The sequence below is a fragment of the Centroberyx gerrardi genome, chromosome 8 (genome assembly GCF_048128805.1).
Source record: "Centroberyx gerrardi isolate f3 chromosome 8, fCenGer3.hap1.cur.20231027, whole genome shotgun sequence".
NCBI classification, from domain to species: Eukaryota; Metazoa; Chordata; class Actinopteri; order Beryciformes; family Berycidae; genus Centroberyx; species Centroberyx gerrardi.
Window position 1 is genome coordinate 29290649 of NC_136004.1, and position 20955 is coordinate 29311603.

The 20955-nt window shown below is 40.2% G+C and overlaps 1 protein-coding gene across 3 annotated transcripts in view; it reads right to left on the bottom strand.

Annotated features, from left to right (window-relative positions):
• Positions 1 to 458: 458 nt before the first annotated feature.
• The window catches only part of smarca2 (SWI/SNF related BAF chromatin remodeling complex subunit ATPase 2), a 63701-nt gene continuing 43204 nt past the window's right edge, over positions 459 to 20955 (bottom strand). For all 3 annotated transcript variants that reach the window (XM_071917803.2, XM_071917802.2, XM_078285051.1), the window contains 6 exons: positions 16727 to 16950; positions 10654 to 10759; positions 9645 to 9746; positions 8653 to 8776; positions 7675 to 7808; positions 459 to 2023 (listed from right to left, as the gene is read on the bottom strand). In XM_071917803.2, the coding sequence (XP_071773904.2) occupies positions 1988 to 2023; positions 7675 to 7808; positions 8653 to 8776; positions 9645 to 9746; positions 10654 to 10759; positions 16727 to 16950 (726 nt within the window). In that variant the 3' untranslated portion in view covers positions 459 to 1987. The remainder of the gene's footprint in view (positions 2024 to 7674; positions 7809 to 8652; positions 8777 to 9644; positions 9747 to 10653; positions 10760 to 16726; positions 16951 to 20955) is intronic.

Consider the following 20955-nt stretch of genomic DNA (forward strand, 5'->3'; position numbering starts at 1 on the left):
TGGCTATTTGACCACACCTTTATGTAGGCCTACAACCTATGGATAGGCAGCAGCCCAATGAACATGGAATTGTTAGAAGTTTTGTCTCTGAGGAAGTCCAATGTTGAAACTTGTTGGAGCACTGTATGTTTTAAACCTGTTCTTTGAACAAGCCAATGTAATGGAGTAAAAGCAAAACAACAAAAACAAAATCCAAGGCACCCTTCATAGAAAAACCTTTTTCGATGAAGGGTGCCTTGGATTTTGTTTTTCTTTGTTTTTCTATAGTATTCATGATGTAGGCTGCGGCCCAGTGCCACTGTCGCATCTTCAAGTCATCAGTCACCAAATCTGGCTCACAGACCAAAGAATCATCTGAATATTGCATGAAAAATAATTATCCTGTAAGGTTATGAATGCTGAGGAGAGGCATCAACCTACTGCCAAAAAAAAAACAGACACACATAATGTATCATGTGCTGAAAATCTGTGAGATTTTATTTGCCCTGGGGTATCAGATACAACCACAAAGACACTGTGCAAAGAAAGCAAAGATTAAGTAACACTTATGGAGAGTTGGCTAGCACAGATCACACATACAAAAAGGATATATCTGCAAGTGAACATATAGTATATTGCCAAACAAGTTCATGCTACAAACAACATAAAAACCAATAATATGGGAGCTTAAAAATACTAAAGAACACATAAAAACACTTCAATCCATACGCATAAATCAATATACTGCATAACACATACTGTCAAATTCAATGTCATTCAAATTTGTTAGATTTTTAAAATCATAATACTGTGCTTTCTTTTCAATATTTCTAGTTGTCCATAGTGTGCTGTCATTAATCTGGATGAGCTATAATGAGCTGCAAGAATCCAGCTGAGACTCGGTTCTTTACAATCTGTTTGCTACAATAGGTGCATGGTGCAATATATTGGCAACTGGCAACATGTTTTCAGACTCTTGGAAAAGCTACATTTACTGCTCGGTTAGATGCTGGTGATATTCAATAAAGAGTTTGCTTTTCCTCGGATCTGTTGGTTAAAATCATACTGCGCTCACTAACGAGCCTCAGAAGGCCAAACGTTTTCTAAATCAATCAAACCGGTCGCTCCTTTCTGCATCGAGAGATTATCACAACAAAGCTCAAATAAAGGTCCGCTCCGATACACAACTTGAAAAGCATGACAAGATAAGATACATGAAGTACATGGACTTACTTAAAAGATGTGCCGCCTCTATAATGCAAGGTTACAACATTCTTAAAAAAGTAATAAAAATAAAAGCATTAAGCGATTAGGGCCATGTCAAATTAATTTGTAGGTCATCAGGCATTGACTGAGATTGTCTTATTGGCTGTAAGAGATATATGTATACATACATACTATATATATTCCTGTTTATTCTCTTGAAATTGTACTGTCTCATTGTTATTTCTCCACGTTCCAACATATGGCACTGTCTGGTAAAGTTGAGTTGGACGTGCTTTGTAAAAGCTGCAAACAATTTACAACTAAATTACCCTTTTTGCCAGTGGCGCTTCAAATTAATCTGGAAGGCCCTAGGTTATATTTTTTGTTTCTAATCCAAATTATTTCAATTTGGATTTTCATTTTTCATTTTGTAAAAGTGCGAGCAAGCAATTACAAATAAAGCAACCGCTGGTATACCATGACCAAATCTTTCCCATACAGTTTGAAATCTTTTTTTTTTTTTTATTTTATTTTTTTTTTTAGCATAGAGTTAAAAAATATACTATAAAATAGATTCTTCCAATCTGGGATATACACAGATCGGTATTGCTGGAGCTTCCTCCTCTCATTGCTAATACATTTCCAAGCTGGTAGGGGAAGACCATACAATATGCACTACGGACAGCCAAAGGGAAAAAATAAAATAAAATAAAAACAACATGAACCTGAACAAGAGTAATAGAAGATACAGTCGTTTTTTGATAAGTGCTATAAAACATCTCATATCCTCTCATCCCCTTCCTCATTCATCATCGCTCTTGCTCCTCTCTGACTGATCCTGCAGAGAGAGAGAGAGAGGGGGAGAGAGAGAGAGAGAGAGAGAGAGAGCGAGAGAGAGAGAGAGAGAGAGAGAGAGAACACACAACAACAGTGTAATGAAGGCTTATCCTCCGTAGGGAGAGCATCAACAGGATCTAGGCAGAGGTCGTCACAAGCGGAATACATCGGCACCTTGAAATGAGCAAAAGAGCAGTGCTCTTGTGGAAGTGGAAGGAAGTCCGAAGGTGAAGCCGATGCCCTTTCCTTTCATCCTCACCTCCTGTCTAGACTCTGTTTCTGGGCTCCTGAGAAATCTTTCTGCGGAGGCTGGCGGGGCGAGCGGGCATTTGAGGAGCGTTTGAAGAACTTAATATGCAGGGAGGGGAACTTAGGTCTTCCTCTGCAGTGAAGTGGGAAGGAGTGAGCGAGAGGGCGAGCGAGACTAGACTCCTACTTGACTAAACGGAGAGTATTTTACCGCCGTGACTGATAGACGACGGAGAAAATCACCGCGTTTATAACCCGGCTGTTGGCCATGCTCTGGTTAAGCTCTTATTGGGGTTAAGATGTTCACATTAACCTTTAACACCCTGCAATTGAGTCTCCCTGTTGCTCTGAGTAAACCAGTTAACAGAATATTCCTGTCTACAGAAAGAAGAGTAAAATGGTAAGAACAGTAACTTCCATACATGTATCCAGTGACAATGTAAAGAGTCGGTGGAAACGACCAGTGTTGTCACGATAACCGAAGTTTCAATACTACTTCGATATCATGGTGAGAGGTTGCATTTGATATTTAATCTTAAAAACGTTCGATACTTTGACCAAATGTGCTCTGTAAGCCACCAGAGGGCGTATATGTGTGGAGGACGGGTGGACTGGAATAGTTTAAAGAAGAAGAAGAAGAAGAAGAGCGTCAGTCTGGCTGTTGACAGCGGACTGCAGCTGTCAAACAGCTGAAAAGTGGCAACAGTGACAAACAGCTGACCAAGTCTTGAAGTGGATCCCAGTCCACCTAAACTGGTTGACAAACTGGCACCAATATTGAACTAGGGCTGAACAATTAATCGAAATTTTATCAAAATCGCAATATGGCCTACTGCAATTTTCAAATCGCAGGAGGTGCAATATTTGTTAAAGGCGAAATGTGTGTCAAAATACCATTACAAATTAAGTATTGTCGTGCTGCAGAGATGTCCTGGCCTGCACATCATATTCTACAGACTTAAGAAAACATCTTTGTTTGGTACAGATCCCCGCAAAAATCACACCATAATCATTTTAATACGTTTTTCAATGAAAATGAGAATAATGATGTAAAAATTATCATTCCCTCTAATATCGCAAATCATATCGCAATTGCAATATCAGTCAAAATAATCGCAATTAGATATTTTTTCAAAATCGTTCAGCCCTATATTGAACTATTTCTTTTTTAAAGCTATTGATATTCATGTTGAATTTATGGCGCTCTCCATGGTGCTTTTGTTTAAAATAAACCACAGTTGTGATGAGCTGTGATGATGTAACATCATGTAATGGTATCAGATTTTTAGTTATTAAACTTAGTATTGGTATCAAAGTCAAAATTCGGGTCTTGAGGCAACACTAACCAGGACATAAAAATAAATATCACCCCAAGTTCACCAACCTCCCCAGTTCACTGGAGTATTTACAGTATGTGGTGAGAAGAGTAAGTGTGAAGTTTTAGCTGCAAAATGTGTTGATTGGTGAAGAATAACGTCATTCATTTCGTCTCGCTCGTATTCACTCCCCAGGTCGCGGCAACAAAGCGCCCACTGAACCGAACTGGAATCGAATCGAGAGCGAGAGCGAGAGAAACAGGGAGAGGGAGAACAGGAAAATGTCGATTCGGTGCACTATGCTTCTGTCAGACGAAAATGCTTTGAACCTCTCTGACCTGAAATGGCGATCAATATATGAATCAATAAGGTCAAGGTTTCACTTACATGTACAGTATGGCAGGCAGGACAGGAGAGAGAAGAGAGCGGGAAGCGGAGGAAACCAGACATCTAATTAGTGATAATCACATCAATAATAGGTACATTAGGGCTGGTGGATACAGGCTAAATGTCCTATTCCATATTCCATAGTGGGCCGGCAGCCAATTAGCTGATCTTGTTCGACCAGAGAGGAGGAAAGACACACAGGAAGGTGGGTAAAACCTAATATTAATCCTTGGAGGGCTGGTGCATATAACAAACAGCATAAAATGGCTGATAAACAGCTTCACACCACAAGATTTCATGGCTAACCCCAAGGCATATTTTACAGTATTAAGTGGTAGCTGCAAGGAGTGCTTGTATTTTATTTATTTTTTTATTAAAACAGAATACTGGTGTCAAGTTAAAGCCCATTTACTTCTGTCTGTGTCTTGTCGTGTGCTTGTTTTTCCTTACTTTTAAAATACACACTTGAAATTAACAAAGACGCCCTAAATAAAAAAAGACCTGGACGTGACAGTAAAGTTTGTAAGGCGACATGTTTCTGAGGGATTATTTCCTGGAGGAGACTTTCATTTCTTCCTGTGGGTGTCAGCTGATTGACAGGAAGCAGAGCGGAGCGTAACGCAGCGCTGAGATAATGAAAACGCTCGACTCAGCACAATGAAATAAGGAGAAAACGGAAAGTTTGAGGCTTCATGTTTACTGTGATGTGTTGTTTTCCATACTGTATAAGAATGAATGGCAGCAAATGGCTTCTTCTGACTATGCTGACTGTGTGCAGAAACCAGAGAGGAACCTGGACCGCTGGCACAAACTTAAAAAAAAAAAACCCCACTGGTATTATCCTTTAAATTTTGCTCAATAAACTGACACACTGTTCAACACGTAGTATTACAGGAACACCTTATGAAAGCTGACATACTATAAGCAGCCAATCAGTATGTGCTATGTAACGGCTGTGAAGCTATTGTTCAGAAATAAAGAGGATGATGCTCAGATGGTACCCAAGCTGAGTTATATCACACAACTGAGTGTAGTCTGGGCATGAATAGCCCTAAGAGCGACTGTACTCATGTAATTGCACCCCTAAGCATTGTAAAAGTCTTCCCTCTTTTGTCCAAACACACTGGACATTATCACGAGAAGAGATTAAAAAAAAAAGGATCTGTGGGAGAACGCCCATGGATCCCTCCCTCCCCTGTGCGCTAAGCAGTCTGGCCCATTAGTCTTCTTTCAAAACTCACTGAAAATAACAAAATGAACACTCCAGGAGCTGCTTTAAAAAATCTGGCCAAAATGGCCATGCAGTAATGAGACAACATGCACCTGATGTTTCCAGTTTCCCAGTTAGTTAAAGCAGGCGGGGTGAATTCGGGTAAAATTGGGATTAGTCCGTGTACAAATACATATGTAAATGTATATCTCATTACAGTCTGTATGAGACTAAATGAGCAACAGGTTGTTCCTCTATTACAGCAGAATTTCCAAACTGCCCAGTCAGTGTCAAGCCTACAGTGACCTAGAGAAGTGAAAATCCATCCAGCCATGTTTACATGAGTTACCGCAAGCTTTTGACCAGGTCCAGCAGGACAATTTACATCACACCCATTCTAGCTTCGTTACACTGGCTTCCCATCACATTTAGGATTCAATTTAAAGTTCTTGTAATCACATAAAGATACCTGCATGGTCAGGCTCCATCCCTACATTACAAGCAGGTCACTTAGGTCTTCTGACCAGGGCTTACTGGTTGTCCCTCGCCCTACACTTACAGCTAAAGGTGATCAAGCCTTTGAAACTGTGGCTCCTAACCTGTGGGACGCTCTTCCATTGGACTTAAGATCTGCAGACTCTGTTGACACTTTCAGAAAGCAGCTGAAGCTGAAGACTCATCTTTTCAGACCGGCCTTTGTTTAGCCTCTGTGTCTGTAACTGTTTTTATGTCTTACTGGTTTTTTTTTTTTACTGTTTTCTGGTCTTATTTTAAATGTCAATTTTAAATTTTACTCTTGTGAAGCACACTCTGCTCTGTGAAAGGTGCTATATAAATAAACATTACCTACTTACTGCCGCTCATTCCTTTGTTTTTTACACTGAGACTTTGCAACTCTCCCCCCCCCCCCCCCTCCTGCTTCCCTCTTTCTCTCCATGTCCTCTTCAGCTCAATGACGCCATTATGTCTACAAGTAGGTTATCAGAACAAGAGCATGTCGCAACTGCTCATGTAACAAAGAAACTACTACTGCAATAACAATTTGCAGTTAGCAGTGTATTAAATCTATTCACATTTTCAATATCCCATGAATAATTAACATAATAACTTGTTTCCTGGTAATGTAGTAATTGTTCCACTACAGAGAAGGCTGACATCTTCAGTTTTCAAAAAATGTAACAGCTGAATTGATAATCTAATAATAGAAATACACAACTGTCACCCATTCACAAATTTGGTTATTAACTATGGTGCTACATCTGAAAGTGGATAAATATGTATGAAAGAGGTCTAAGTGATCATTGTAAACAGCTTATTTTTAAAAAGTTTCAAACAGCTTGTTAAAACCTAATAATTTAAAAAGTATGAATTAATTAATAAGTATTACATTAACATGAAAAGAGTTACATTAATGGTAGGTAACTTGTATTGTATGGGACATTTATTACATTAACAGATTTATTACATTAACAGATTATTACTCTATTAACTGCAATTTGTTATTACATTAGTGGATTACTTTGTTAATGGAAGGTTATTACACTAACAGCTGTAACAGAGCATAGCCAAAACACAAAAGCTTTCTGGTCATTACTTGCCGTTTCTCTCGTTTGTCCGACTTTAGTGTTGCACCTGTAAACCTTCACGTTTTGACATGATGTGCTACATCACTGGTTTTCAATCCTGGTGCTCAGGACCCAAAGTACTGGTGGTTTTCTCTCCTACCAGCTAGTTAAAGAGTAACTAAATCCCAAACCCAAATCTGTGTAAAGCCTGAAATCTATTGGTATAAAGCATGCTACTGAAATCACCATCTGCTATTGGTTGATCTTTGGTGCCAGGTGATGTCACCTTCTGTAGGGTACAACAGGTGGCAACATCACCTGGCACCGAAGATCAGCCAATCGCAGATGGCCGGTTCAGCACCCTACTTTTCACCATTAGATTCACAGATTTCTTTACACAGATCTTGGTTTGGGGTTTAGTTCCTCTTTAACTGCAATTAACTGCATTCTTCTTGCATCCCAGGTGTAAAATGCTCCCGGATTAGACGGCTAGAATGACAACAAGCAGAGCTGTGGGTCCTGACAACCAGGACTGAGAGCCACTGTGTGTCGATAAAGGCTGTCAAACTGCACTCGACATGGTATTTCTACATGTAGCGGCTGCAGGTTTATCTCTGCGAAAAGAACATTAGCGATAGGTTGCTGCAACTGTGAGGTTTCCCCGAGCTGCGGTAGCGTACATTATTGGAATGACAGAAGATATTTACAATTCATGCCAATGTCATTTCCATATGTATTCATTTCCCTGTGTGTTCACTCAGGATTAAATTCAAATAAAGGTGACCTGCTGCAAATTCAAAGCGGTGGATTTTGCCCAAAGGTGAAGAATTTGCTTTATCCTGGACGGTGGGGGCAGTGTGACAGTTATTTTTCCTGAAAGATGTCGTAACAACATGCTAAAACGCCTCGGTGCGGAGTGACCTACATTGTCATCCTGCTCGTCGTCGCTGTCGTCGTCGCTGACCACCGGCTTGGCCTTCCCACGGCTCTGCCTCTTCTTGCCTTTGTCGTGGCTGCGCTCCTCTTTGCTCAGCTTGATCTTAACCCGCACTGACTTGGCTGCATGAAGCACAGAGGGGGGAAAGACAGAGGGGTTTAAAGCCATATTTCATGATGAGTCAGATGAAGTTTTACATATCTGGTTATTTCATTGTTTGTTCAGTCAGAAAACATATGATTAGTCTTGCGTAAATTTCCACCCAGACGCAGACTTGGGAGACTGGGTGACTACATCTGTGATCACTATAAATCAACACGGCACTTGCTATAATTTTTTTTTTAAGGAGACTGACAATGCTCATGGGATTTAATCGTGATTTTATGTTTAACTGAAATATTGCCTTAAAAACTACTATAATTTAATTTATCGGCTGTTATGCCTATTATTATAAAACACCCCAATTATTAAAAAACAATGCATTTAATTTTTTCAGCAAACAAAATCCTATAAACCAGACAGGTTTAGCATTTATGGTGGTCAACAGAATGTCTTGTCTTTTGCAACTTTTGACTACTTATTTTTACTTAAAAAGTTTTTTTTTTTGCTATTGATTCAATATAAAATATTGATTCACAAATAGCAATTTTAACATTTCTGGTGAAGTTTCCTACTAGTTTCAGTTTGAAGCCAGAAATATTATTTTTGCTGAAGTGCAGTTACAATTTTATTCATCATCCATTCATGTGTGTTGCCATCACATTTCCCTCTTTGCTCTACAGTTTGATTGACAGCAGCTGTACTCCACACTGGTCCCAATGGGATGATGGCACAGTGAATCTCAAACTTGAGAGGCACTCACTGGTTTTACAATGTAGAATTTAAATGAGGTGATACGTGTGTGTGTGTGTGTGAGAGAGAGACTGTGTATCTGTATGCGTGTCCCAGAGGTAGGGTTTCTCTTACCCTCAGCCTCCGACTCTTCCTCATCGTCATCATCCTCACTGTCCTCGTCGCTCTCCTCTTCCTTGGCAATCTTCTGCCTGGCGCTCTTGAACACAGACTGAAGCACAATGGAGTCTTCATATATCTGGAAAAGAAACAGGCAGGCAGGATCGCACAAAAAGCTCCCGAAACAGCTTGGTCTGAGATGGAATAGGGTGGGAATAAAGAGAAATGGGTTTGGTAGATAGGAGGGATGCAAGACAGATGTGGGTAGGGGTAAGTACAGAAGACTATGAGAACTTAAAACTGCACTAGGCAAGGTTTTTACATAAGAACACACCCGTCCCATCAGCCGGGGGGGGCTGCTATAGAGAAGAGTGTCTCATTCCCCCTAATCTAGGTTTAGGGGTAATTTCGGTTTCGATGTGCAGACGCTGGCAGGAAATCTTGTCTGCAAGTGACAAATCGAAACTTTTTTTTTTTTTTAACAATCAGCAGATGAGTCCACTGATTAGCAGACCTTCAACCAGAGAGGAGGAACCAATCAGTTAAATCAGCTGCTGTAGTCGAAATCGCAATATGAACTTCTGCAATTAATTGCCTTAGAGAGAGGAGCGTCCAAAATGGATTTGTGAACAAGGTGTTTTAAACCTCCAGGTAATTTTTGGTCCATGAATCAAGTGCAATATTGGTGAAAACCTTTCATCATAGTCAAACTCAGTAAATCCTGCACACTGACATCTAGATTTTTTTTTAACAAAATGACGTTTCTTTAAACAATTTGAACATTCTACAAAAATTATGACAAGGAAAACTTTGCAGTTTAAATCGCAATTGCAATATTCTGTCAAATAATCGCAACTACATTTTTTGTCAATATCTTTCAGCCCTAGCTGGAATGAAAAGCTGCAGACTGTCGGCGCTCCATGGCTCATGATTTGGCACCGCAGGGACAGAAATAAAGAAAAATGAAGGATGAAGGAGACAAAAGAAGTCCCACTGGGGTTTCTGACCTGGGATCCCTCCAGGTTAAAGGTCTGGGCGTTGTGACAGAGCAGCATCACATCCTTCTCCAGGTCGCCCACGTTCCTGTACTTATGGTTCCTCACACGGTCCTGTTGACACAGAAGCAGCAGCGTGCAGCAGCAGGCTGATCACTCTCATTCTCCTCACGTTCCTCTCAGCCTGCAACTACTGTGAAATTCAAGGCTGCAAACTTTTTTCCCTTTACTCTCTCAGAATACAATTCCAAACATTTCGAAAACATATTGTATATTTAATAAGCTGCAAAATGTTTATTTATGTATGTGTTAATTGAGAACAGGTTTTTGGATTATGTTTCATCTGTTTGAACCTATTCTACTGACTCCATGCCCATTCTATCTTACCAGGAAATTGGGTAAAATGGCTCTAAGCGGACTGAAAATCGAATATTTCCTCATTATAATCCCTCAAAGTGAACATGCTGCCACTGGGTAAAATTCTTTACTTTTGAATTTCACTAATACTAGATGCATTGTGAAATTAATTGTACTTGCTTTGGGCGTGATATGTGATTACAGCATCAGAAATAGGGCATGATTGACAACTTGAGACTCTTGTGGTTCAATTTGCACTCGTGCAATGATGTGAGTTGTCTTAGCTGTCCTTTGAGTATGGCAAAACCAGTTGTACTTTACACTGAAACCACTATAATAATCACAGCCTCGTCAGTCTTTATGTCCAGAAACTAGACACCTGGGCCACACAGAGGATGTATGGTTTGTCTATGTCGGTTCAAATTAATGAGGTCATTTATTTTGAACCATTTACAGGAAGTTCTCAACATCTAATTGCCAAAAAAGACAATTTTTGCATCAGAAACTGTCTGCATATATCACATCAGTTTGTTTATTAACAATATCAAAGTAGTAAATTTATGCACCGCTGCAGATTAATCATACTTCTTCTTGTCTCCACTATCATCATCACCATCATCCTATTCCTCATTCACATCAGTCTGGGTCATCGTCGTCAACGTACCTTGATCTTCTTGAAGTCCACAGGTTTCCTGATCAGCTCATAATACTCTGGGAGCTCCTTCCTGGACGGCAGCTGGACAAAGACCTCGCTCAGTTGTCTTCCTGACCTGTTCATCAACACGACACAAGTCTCTTACCTCTCCAGAAAGCTTATTAAGATGCGTTCAACTGAACAAAAACCTTGGGGGGATATATAAACTACACAACCAACAATTTCACATAAGTACAAATGTATGAATGACAGTATAAAAAATACTATGGATACATAAAGAGGGTGTGCAAAATACCAGCAGTAGTTGCAGTAGAACTTACGGAGATAGAGAAAAAGAGTGAAATATCAGCATGATGTGAGAATATAGCCAGAAATATTAAATATATGGAGTATCAACTATACATGCCATATACAACAAATTACAGGAAAATGAGAATATGAAGAAAAACAGCATATTCATATTCAGGTCTACAGGCGGCCATATACTATATCTACAGAAAATGTCTAGATCTGTAGATTGTATTGTAAAGAACTACACACCTTATCAAAAATATTCAATATTGCTGAGTGTTTCTGAAAAATGATATTTCAGGCGCGAGGTTGGTGTTGTCTGCCATATCATTCAAATAACTGATGCCCATCATGTAGAGTAATGTATTTCTCACATCACATCAGCACACTTTAAAACAACCATGTAACCGTAGCTTCTGTGCATTGGTGGTTCATACTTTGATTCACACAGGAGTCATCAATGAGACTTCTGTCGTGTTAATTAACAAGCTGGACTTCACACATAGAGCATAATCCTCAAAGTCGTACACAGATTTTCACAACAAGTGTGTGTGTCACGTTCCAAACTTGCAATATGCCTCTTCATCTGTCACGGCAGGACCGAACAGCAGAGCAGTTACATAAACACTCACACATGAAATGGACAGTCAGTCAGTTTCATGTGACAGAGATTGCTTTCCTTGGTGTATTTACTGCAATTTGGCATCTTGGCATGTGTTCGGTTTTAATGTTTGTTTTTGTCATGATGGCAAATACAGCGCTATTAATAATTAAATGTTTATGCTCATGGCTAGGTGAGCTGTTCCAAAGTTAGACAGGCAAACAAAAAGCAAATGAGTACATGGAAGGAATTGCAATATGGGAACAATGCTGTTAGATAATTCAGCAACAGCAAACAAGCTCTCGTGGGTAGAATGAGAAAGCAAAGGCACAGAGCTGTGATAGGTGAAGTCCTAAAATGGTACAATCTCAGTCGGTTGTATTGGCTCCAGACTCTAAATACTTCAGACGTGAAATGACAAAGTGGCTGTGAGATAAAATCCAGATTGCCAGCTTTAATTTGAGGGTATTTCAAGTGATATCAGAGAACTTGTAAATGGTCCCCTCATTTTAGGGTGCCTAACATAAACTAACCCAAAAACATCACCAGACTCTAAATGTAACTTATGGTCAGGTCTCCTTTCTAGCGTTTTGTTTTTTTAATGCATCTTTATTTGGATTAAACTGTTTCTTTTTAGCTCTTAATCTTAATTCCTGAGAGACAGTATGCAGTACATAGTTGGCAAAATGAACCCAAGTTAACAAGGATCTGAGCGAATAAACTATCTTTGAATCATCAGGCTCCTGCAGCAGAAATGTAAGACTGACAGCGCTCCCTTGATTGGCCGTTTTCTCCCGACTAATTTCCCCATAGAGTTTAGGAAAATAGGAAATAGAAAGGTTAATGAGGGGAAACGAGCATTCAGGTTCATCACGTTAATTTAGTAAACTCAGGAGTCTGATTGTTTGGCTTAAGAGTCTCACCACTGCCTGTTGTGTGAGTGTATCTGCTCCACTACCAACTACTGCTCATCTGTGTTGCTTCCTCCCACAAGGCTTTCTTGTGCCAAGACCAAAGTCTCTACGATCCTGTTGCACTTGCCTCAAAATATTTATGCTTGATTGCTTCATTTGGGGTCAATTTCTGCCAAGATGGACTTCTTAGTGTTGCGTTTTGAGACACTATTAACATCCAGTCTTCCTTTAGCACATTCAAATTCATCTGTTAGGCCAGATGGAGATAATTAAAGCACACTCTTGCCATTCTTTGCCTAACTGCTAAGACAGTGAAAGACTTTCAGTCAGCTCAACACGTAAATTGGACGTTAGAGAACCAGGCTTTGGACAGGAAGGACACCGGTTCAAATCCTTGACCAGCTGGGAAAAACTGTGCAGGGAAAATGAATGAGAATTATATCAAGAATTATGTGGAGGTGCCCTTAACCCTCACTTGCCCCAGTGGAGTTATTCATTGGCCAAAAAGAAAGACTATGGTTACAGCAGGAAGCTCCCAGGTGTGAATGTGTGTGACTGTATGAATGTGAAGCAGAGCGCTGCGGAAAAAGAGCATGCGTGTCACTTTGCCTTGATAAACATGAGAATTGATCTTCTTTATTCACTTCTCTACCTTGAACAAAGGTAGAAGAGTGAATATATCAACTGCAGCATCAGCCGAAACCAGCCTCCACTCATATTTCCCATGAACCCAAAGAGTGAAGGTGTAATATGCAACAAAGTATAATAATTAAGTCATTTTACCATAATTCCTCATTAACCAAACCATGACCTGAAAACCCATAACAACTCCACAAACACCTAAAAGGCTAATGGTGTTGGCTAGTTTAAATAACTTTCTCTGTTCCTTCAGCTGTTATGTGCTCTACCTACTACTACAGCTACTGACACACAAAATGTCAGAAAGAGAGAAATAGAGTTTGCAGTGGGCTATTGGGATTGTTTTACCATCAGACAGTACCATCTAAGGTTTGAATTACAGCAGGAGAGCTGTTCAGCTTGTTTCCAAGACTACTGATATTAAATTACTTAGATATTGAACAATCACCCAGTGCAGCGTCTCTCCAGGTTCTGAACGCTTGGATCCACTTGGCAAACTGTGCTGAAACCACAGAGGTGGTTGGTACGAAGAAATGGGTTTTTACATCTTTGATGTATGGAGTGTGATGCCTCTCAGCCCGTTGTTATAGTAACGGGGACCTTTGGGAACAGATCCAATTGGTAGCTTCCGTGAAAGACACTGGGATGAATGGAAATGTGATCATGAAGGCTTAGAAGGAGAGGCATTTCTTCTAATGGCTTGCGTTGGCAAAACAGTAAAACAATTGGGGATTTCAAAACAATCAGCTCTGTGCGTGACTCATTTGAAAACGCAGCAATCTCAACAGCCATGTTTGATTATTTGAGATCTGTAGACAATTGTCCCTTATTTGTGCTTAGGAAGCCAATGGGCCCAGACTGCTGCCTGGCTCCACGGAGAAGATTAAGGTTCATCAAACTGTAGATAGCTCTAACTCTGAATAGGAATTTTCCTCGCATTCATATTTGGCTCTATGCAATCGAAGCTGTAGCCCCTGTTATGGGGAAGAGCTACTGCGTCCCAGGATTTCAAGAGTCCTGGAGTGGAAAATAAAAAATCTGTCCCAGCCTGGTTAGTGAAAGGAGCGCCAGCGCTATGATTGAGATGCTCTGGGAAGAACAACCATCAACTGCGAGAGGAAAGAATTTGACTTCTGGAAAGGCAGGTAGTAGATTTCCTGGAAAAGCTCTGTCATAACAGGCAGCCAGCGCATATTTGAGCAATAGGAACACAAATGCACATACTCTTCCATGCACACGTATCTATTACAGACACGCACACTTATGCTCTTGCACATTGGCAGAAAACCCCCCAAAAAAACACCTAGACACCAAAACAAACATGTACACACAGACACAAATACACATATTTTATAGGATTTTCGGGCTGAAAGCACAAAGGGTTGTTTATCAAAGGTTCCTAAGATGTGACTTCACTTCCATTAACTCATCATTTTTACCCTGCATTTCAAGTCAGCTGACCAGGAAGAAATGAAAGAATTGTACTTTCCACTGGCTAATCAAAGCACAGAGCCTCAATCCTCCCATTTGGCAGAGGGGAAAGCGTGACAACAAATGAGGACAATTTGGTGAAAAATGTCTGTGGCAATAGGCTGCCACTCGGTGTCATACTCATTACATGACAAGTTTCACTATAATCATTTTCAACCCTTTTTGACTTGTGATGCTTGGCTGTGGCCAGAGAAAATATTGTGTAGATTTACTTTGGTGCATGAAATGCTATTGCATGTACACACAACAAAGTTTCTTCGCTTGTTTTGGTTCATTTGTGGGCGTGGAATACACTAATTTTCTCATTTTGTTTATTACACGTGCACAATTAAAAAACGTTCTCACACAATTTACATTAAGTTCATAAAAATTTACGAATTCTAGATTTTTGGCATTGATACCAATAGGGCTGCCCCCTAATAGTCGACCAAACGTCAGTCGATGAGAAGAGTCTTAGTCGACCAAGTTTTCATTGGTCAGTGCAAACAAACCCTCAAACTCCATTCGGGAGCTGCGCCTTGTCGTTAAAAAGTTATTAGACCAGGGTTGCCAACTTTGGGTACCTGGCTGGAGTGAGATTTTGATGCCATCAAACTACAAAGCAAGGAATCTCTGTCTGTATGTATGTATGTGTGTGTGTGTGTGTGTGTGTGTGTGTATGTATGTGTGTGTGTATGTATGTGTGTGTCTGTCCTTCACATATCTCGACAACCGTTGGTCCGATCTACTTTACACTTGGCGGGTGTATTGCTGGGGACCCAAGGACATGCAGTGTCGGATTTGGTGCAATTTGGACACGCGACACATTCAATATTAATAAACTTTGAATAAACAAGCGAACAGCGCTCTGTGCAGCAGCGGGGCTCAAAGCAAGCGACTAATAGCCTACGCCTATTGTGTGTTTTTTTCTGTGAACCAGAGTGTATTTCACCGGTGTTTCTGACCGTGAGTAGCTGCGACTTGGGTGTGTTTTTTCAAAAAATATATATTTAAATAATTAAATTAATATCATAAACGTGCGAAAAAAAAACTCTTTGGTCGGGGGGAGCCCTAGATACCAACTAGTGCAGTGCCCGTTCGCGCCGCTGCTGCACAGAGCGCTGTTCGCTTGTTTATTCAAAGTTTATTAATATTGAACGTGTCGCATGTCCAAATTGCACCAAATCCGATACTGCACTTCCTTGGGTGCCCAGCAATACACCCGCCAAGTGTGAAGTAGATCGGACGAACGATTCTCGAGATATGCGACGGACAGACAGACAGACAGAGATTCCTTGCTTTATAGTATGCTGGTGGCTTGAGGCTTGTACATGTGATCAGTAAGCCTTTCTCTTTGCTTGCCCCCCTCCAGGCAGGTCAGAGTGCAGAGTCAGCCACAAAACTGCACCCAGCTGGTAGAGATTTAGTGACTCAAGGACACTTCAGCAGGGCTGACAGTTTGAACCCAAGTCATCTGGTTGAAGGACAAACCACTTGGCCACCCTGTTGCCCTGCAAGAGCACAAAGAATTGCCCTGGAAAGAACACCTTGATAGAGCACCAGATGAAGTTGGTGTCGTTCAACTGAATTTCCTAACTTTTGTTGCTTTTGACCATTGGGTCAATTAGGGTTTTTATACCGACTTGGGATGTTGATCCAGTGGGCATGAGATGACAAACAGCTATTAGTCTTAGTAATTAGCTATTGCGTCAGAACTAACAATGCACCAATTGCTTTTGTATTTTCCATATAATCACTTCTGCAAATCCTCATTGGTATTCATATGTCAATTTACAGCTGTGAAACTAGTACTGATGTCACTTTTTCCCAATCTCAAGAAAGATTCTAGTCAGCCCAGGAAAACAAAGTACTCAGATTAAATAAAGGCCAATAAAGTCAAGTCAAAGTGTCTCTGGTAGGCAGAATAAAGGGGAACGATCCATAGCTTCTTTGTTAACCTATCAATTATCAGTTTACCGGGAGACACATTTATCCCTCCAGGTAAACTACAGCCGCACTGTGTAGCATAATGCTCATCCTGCAGAAAGTAAAATCCTTCCAGTTTAGAATCACGGGACGCTTCATTAGCACAACATAAGTCAGTGTGACCCACAGCGACAGCACATTTCAACAAAACCCGAACCTGCAGGGAAATAACTCTCCTTACCCGTCTCTGTAATTGACGACTGTGTCCACAATGGTGTTCATCTGCTTGGTGAGTTTGGGGGGGTTGGGGGAGAGCTTCTCGGCAGGCGGGCGTCCGCGTTTCTTCTTGGCCTTGGCGCTTCCTTCCTCTCTGCTCGACGAGTCCTTGTCCTGACGCCGCTTGCGTTTGCGCTTTTTCAGACGGATCTCCTCCTCCATCTCTTCCAGGTTGCCATCCTCAATGGCCTGGAGCAGAACAGGGCCACAGCAAAGAAAGGGTTAACCCTACAATCACTTAGACTTGTTCACACACTATCTGGAATTGTAGGACCACTGCCAAATTAATGCACAATTTTCATAAACCATGTCATCATGATTAGTGTCATATAGTCCCCCAGACTACGATGCAACAGCTAAGATCATAAGCAGCAACTGAGTATGCTTGGTACCTTCAAATGTAGCTAAAGTTAACCTGCCAGTGTCAAGGATAAATCATTTTGTATGGAAGTTACACACCGAAAGGAAGCTCATGAGGTGCTGATCACTGGCCCAAAAATCTCACATGAAAGAAGAGAAAAGCATCGCACATTATAACTCCATATGCATAATATCTTTTAATAACGTTTCAGCATAAAGCCTTCTTCTTAGTCTCAGGATATCCTGAAACATTGTCAGTAATAAATATGCATATGGAGCTAGAGAGTGTCTTTCATGTAAGAATAAATCATTGACAGGATTTTCATTGATTATGGCATTTTAACTGTAGCTGTGCTGCTTTGAAAAAGTGATTATATAGAAAATACTAAAGCTGCTTAAAAAAGGATGTTATGGTTTTATTATTTATAGTTTGGTGGTTTTTACATTTTTTAAAAGTGTCTACCCAAAAGTGTGTACCCAATTTCAGTAATTTGCATATTTAAATTTGACTGCAAATTTCACATGGGCTGGAAACTAGCTTTTCCTTTTTTTTGTCTGCCGGCCACAGAGGTCGGTAAATCTCAAAATTCATTAGCCACTTTCCCAATATTTAGCTACAACTACATTGTTAAAAGAGAATTAGACCTCAAAATCATGCCTAAATACCAAGGTAAGGAGTGAGGTGAGTAGAATATACAAACTTATCAGTCACAACCAAAACACTAGCAACTGGCTGGTGGCTTGAATTAATTCCAATATGAGATGCCTAATTTGTATAATTTAATTCTGAAACTAATTGCAAAGTAATGCAGTGTCACACATTATGCAAGTGTTAGATGATTGTGTGCTGCACTAGATTAAGTGTGTGTGTGGTACTCCATATTTGCATGTGACCCTCTACAACCTCATTATTAATGCATGCTCAGTAATACTCCAGTTAAGATGATGATTAAAATTGGAAACGTACAAAATGTAGTATATGAACCTGATCTCACTGAAGTGAAGTTAATTAAAAATATTGTTTCCTCATATGATATCAAACATTATTTTGAAAATCTGCACAAAAACGGTTTATTCGCTCCGATGTTTGGTGTATTTTTGACTATATTACACCTAACCATTAACTGAGCACACTGCACAGAGTACAAAGGATCCCATTTCCAAAAATCCCAAGTATGTGTATGTGGTTGTATATTTTTAGACTTATAAAGTTTGTATTCTAGTTACGTAATTCCAGTTGGAAATTCCCAATATTTTGTGGTCTGCCCCAGAGGTTAAATGATAGTTATGGCATGAAAAATATTTCCCGACTGTCATTCAAACTTCTCCTATCCTGTCAAAACTGCAACAAGTAATATCTGATAGAGCAAAGCCCTGCTATAATTGTAATTTCATGATGGCTTGAGGAGGAGAGAAAAGCAGCTCAGTGCTTGAACTGCAGATCAAGGACGATTGAGACTGAGTAGCTTTCATTTTCAGTCTAAACCTTGGATAAGAATGGATAGACTCACTCCTTCTGTTGGCAGCATCAATGTGCCCATAATCACAGTGATAAAGATCCTCAAGGGCATTATGGGTTTTATGCAATGTTTACCAACACCTTTGTATTGACTGAAAAGTTCTCTTTGAAGCAGGATACATACGTAAGAACACACATTAGGAGAAAGAAAGAAAGAAAATCTCTCACTAACCCTCTGTTTAGCACAAGACTTTACATAGTAAACAATGAGTCATGGCAATCTGTGTTTCATGGCAGTTATAAGCATGATTGAAAGGCTTTTTTTTTTTAAGATTATTTTTTGGCCATTTTTGCCTTTATTTGAAAGGTGATACTGGAGATAGACAGGAAGGATTGGGTGAGAGAGAGGCGGGGATGACGTGCGAGAAAGGTCCTGGGCCGGATTCAAACCCAGGATGTTGCGGTTACACGGCACGCACCTTAGACCACTGACAGCAGGAATGCATATTTGACCAATCAGATTGCTTGGATGAAACTACCAGATGTATAATCAGGGGTGCAAACACATCAGCGGTCAAAAAGATGACAAAAACCCAAAGACCAATTATAGCTAGAATTTTTTTTTTTAATTAGTTTCTAGTAGGTTTTTAATGAGTCTTTAAGGTCAAGTTAATGTCACTACAAAATCATTCCAAGGGAAACTTTGGTTGAAAGTATGAACAGCTTAAAAGAGGAGGCTAGAAAAATATGTATTAAGTGCATCACTTTTATGAATACTTCCAAGTTGCTGAGTCGCTCCAACGAATATTCCCACATCACATGAACACAGCATAAACTACAGCCACATTCACAAAGAAAGGGGGAAGGTCACAGCAGAGTGTGAAATGGAGAGAGAAAGAAAGATCCAAAAGAAAGAGAAACTAGTAGAGAACTAATTATCCATGATTTTGACACTCGAAAATTGGTTTGCCTGGCCATAAAACGTCCGATGCCATTTTCACTTGCTATCGCATGTTTGAATCAGGACAGTGATATTTTGCACAGCTGGCCCGGTCTCTCCCCGATTTCAATCAGGTAATCGTTACATCCACAGTAGCTCCAATAGTCACTACAGAATGAATGACTGGAATGACAGAGAGAGTAATGGAGTGTGGAGAGACGGAGGAAGTGAAAATAGGGAGCAAGGAAGAATAAGAGAGAGGAGGGAAGAGGGCAGAGAGAGAGAAAAAACCTTCCAGCTGCCTGCTGCCTGGCAGAGGGAAACCAGTCTATCAGCCGACGTCCAGCTGGTAAAGATCATGGTTCTGATTCGCCATCGATTCATCTGTGGATCTGTGCATTCGTCTGTGGATTTGTGGAACATATCGAAGATAAGGAGTCGCTATTTTGTGTGAAGTAACACCACTTCCCCGACGCATAAATGGGCCGGTCTGTTAACATTCAAGCTGTTTGGAGGATTATGTACTGATTAGTAATAAAGTCTCATATTATATTTTCAGATTTGTGTTTTTTGCTGATAAGCAAGGCAAAAACAAATTGCCAGATTTCTGAGCGGACCTTGGCGTGGTAGGAGGGCCTGCCTCTCCTGTGTTTTTGAAACACAGGAGAAATCTACTGCAACGTGTGTGTCATGGCTGTTCACTTTGTTTCACTTACTCCCATTCAGCAACCTCTGATGATATTTACTGGTCAGAAATAAAGCAAAAATATTACATTTAAGCTGTTTGGAGGATTATGCACTCACAATGTGCATCTAAAAGTGGGAGTATTTGTTGTGTTCTTCCATCTTTCGATTTTACTTGATTTGATTCTTTTAATGCAATGCATCTTGCTTGTTCTTTTATATGAATTTTATCTTTTTATCTGTCTTGTATCTGCCTTTTATTGATGTAAAGCACTTTGAGCTGCATGTTGTGTATGAAAGGTGCTATACAAATAAAGGTTATTATTATGATCATTATTATTATTATTAACCTTTAAAATGGCGAAAAACACCAAAAGGTGGCAGGTTTGCAACCCTGATAATACATGTTACACAACCATGTTCCAGTGTTGGTCTGGTCTGGATATAATGCAGCACTGAAAACATGCAACTCAACCAAACAACCGCGATTTGCAAGAGAATGGGGCAAACAAGTTTCTTTTGTAATATGACGTGGCAATTTGCACCGGGCTGATTGTGATAGCTTGTCATCCTAACAATAGAACCGATCACTGTTACAAAAAAACACTTTTATTTGTAAAGATTTGAGAGGCTCCAGGTCCGACTCGCCTCAAATTTGAATTCATTTCTGCTTTGTGATGTTTCTAAACCAGCAGAGACGAGAAACTCATCGTTCCCAAACAGAAACACTTTTGAAAAACAGCAATATTCT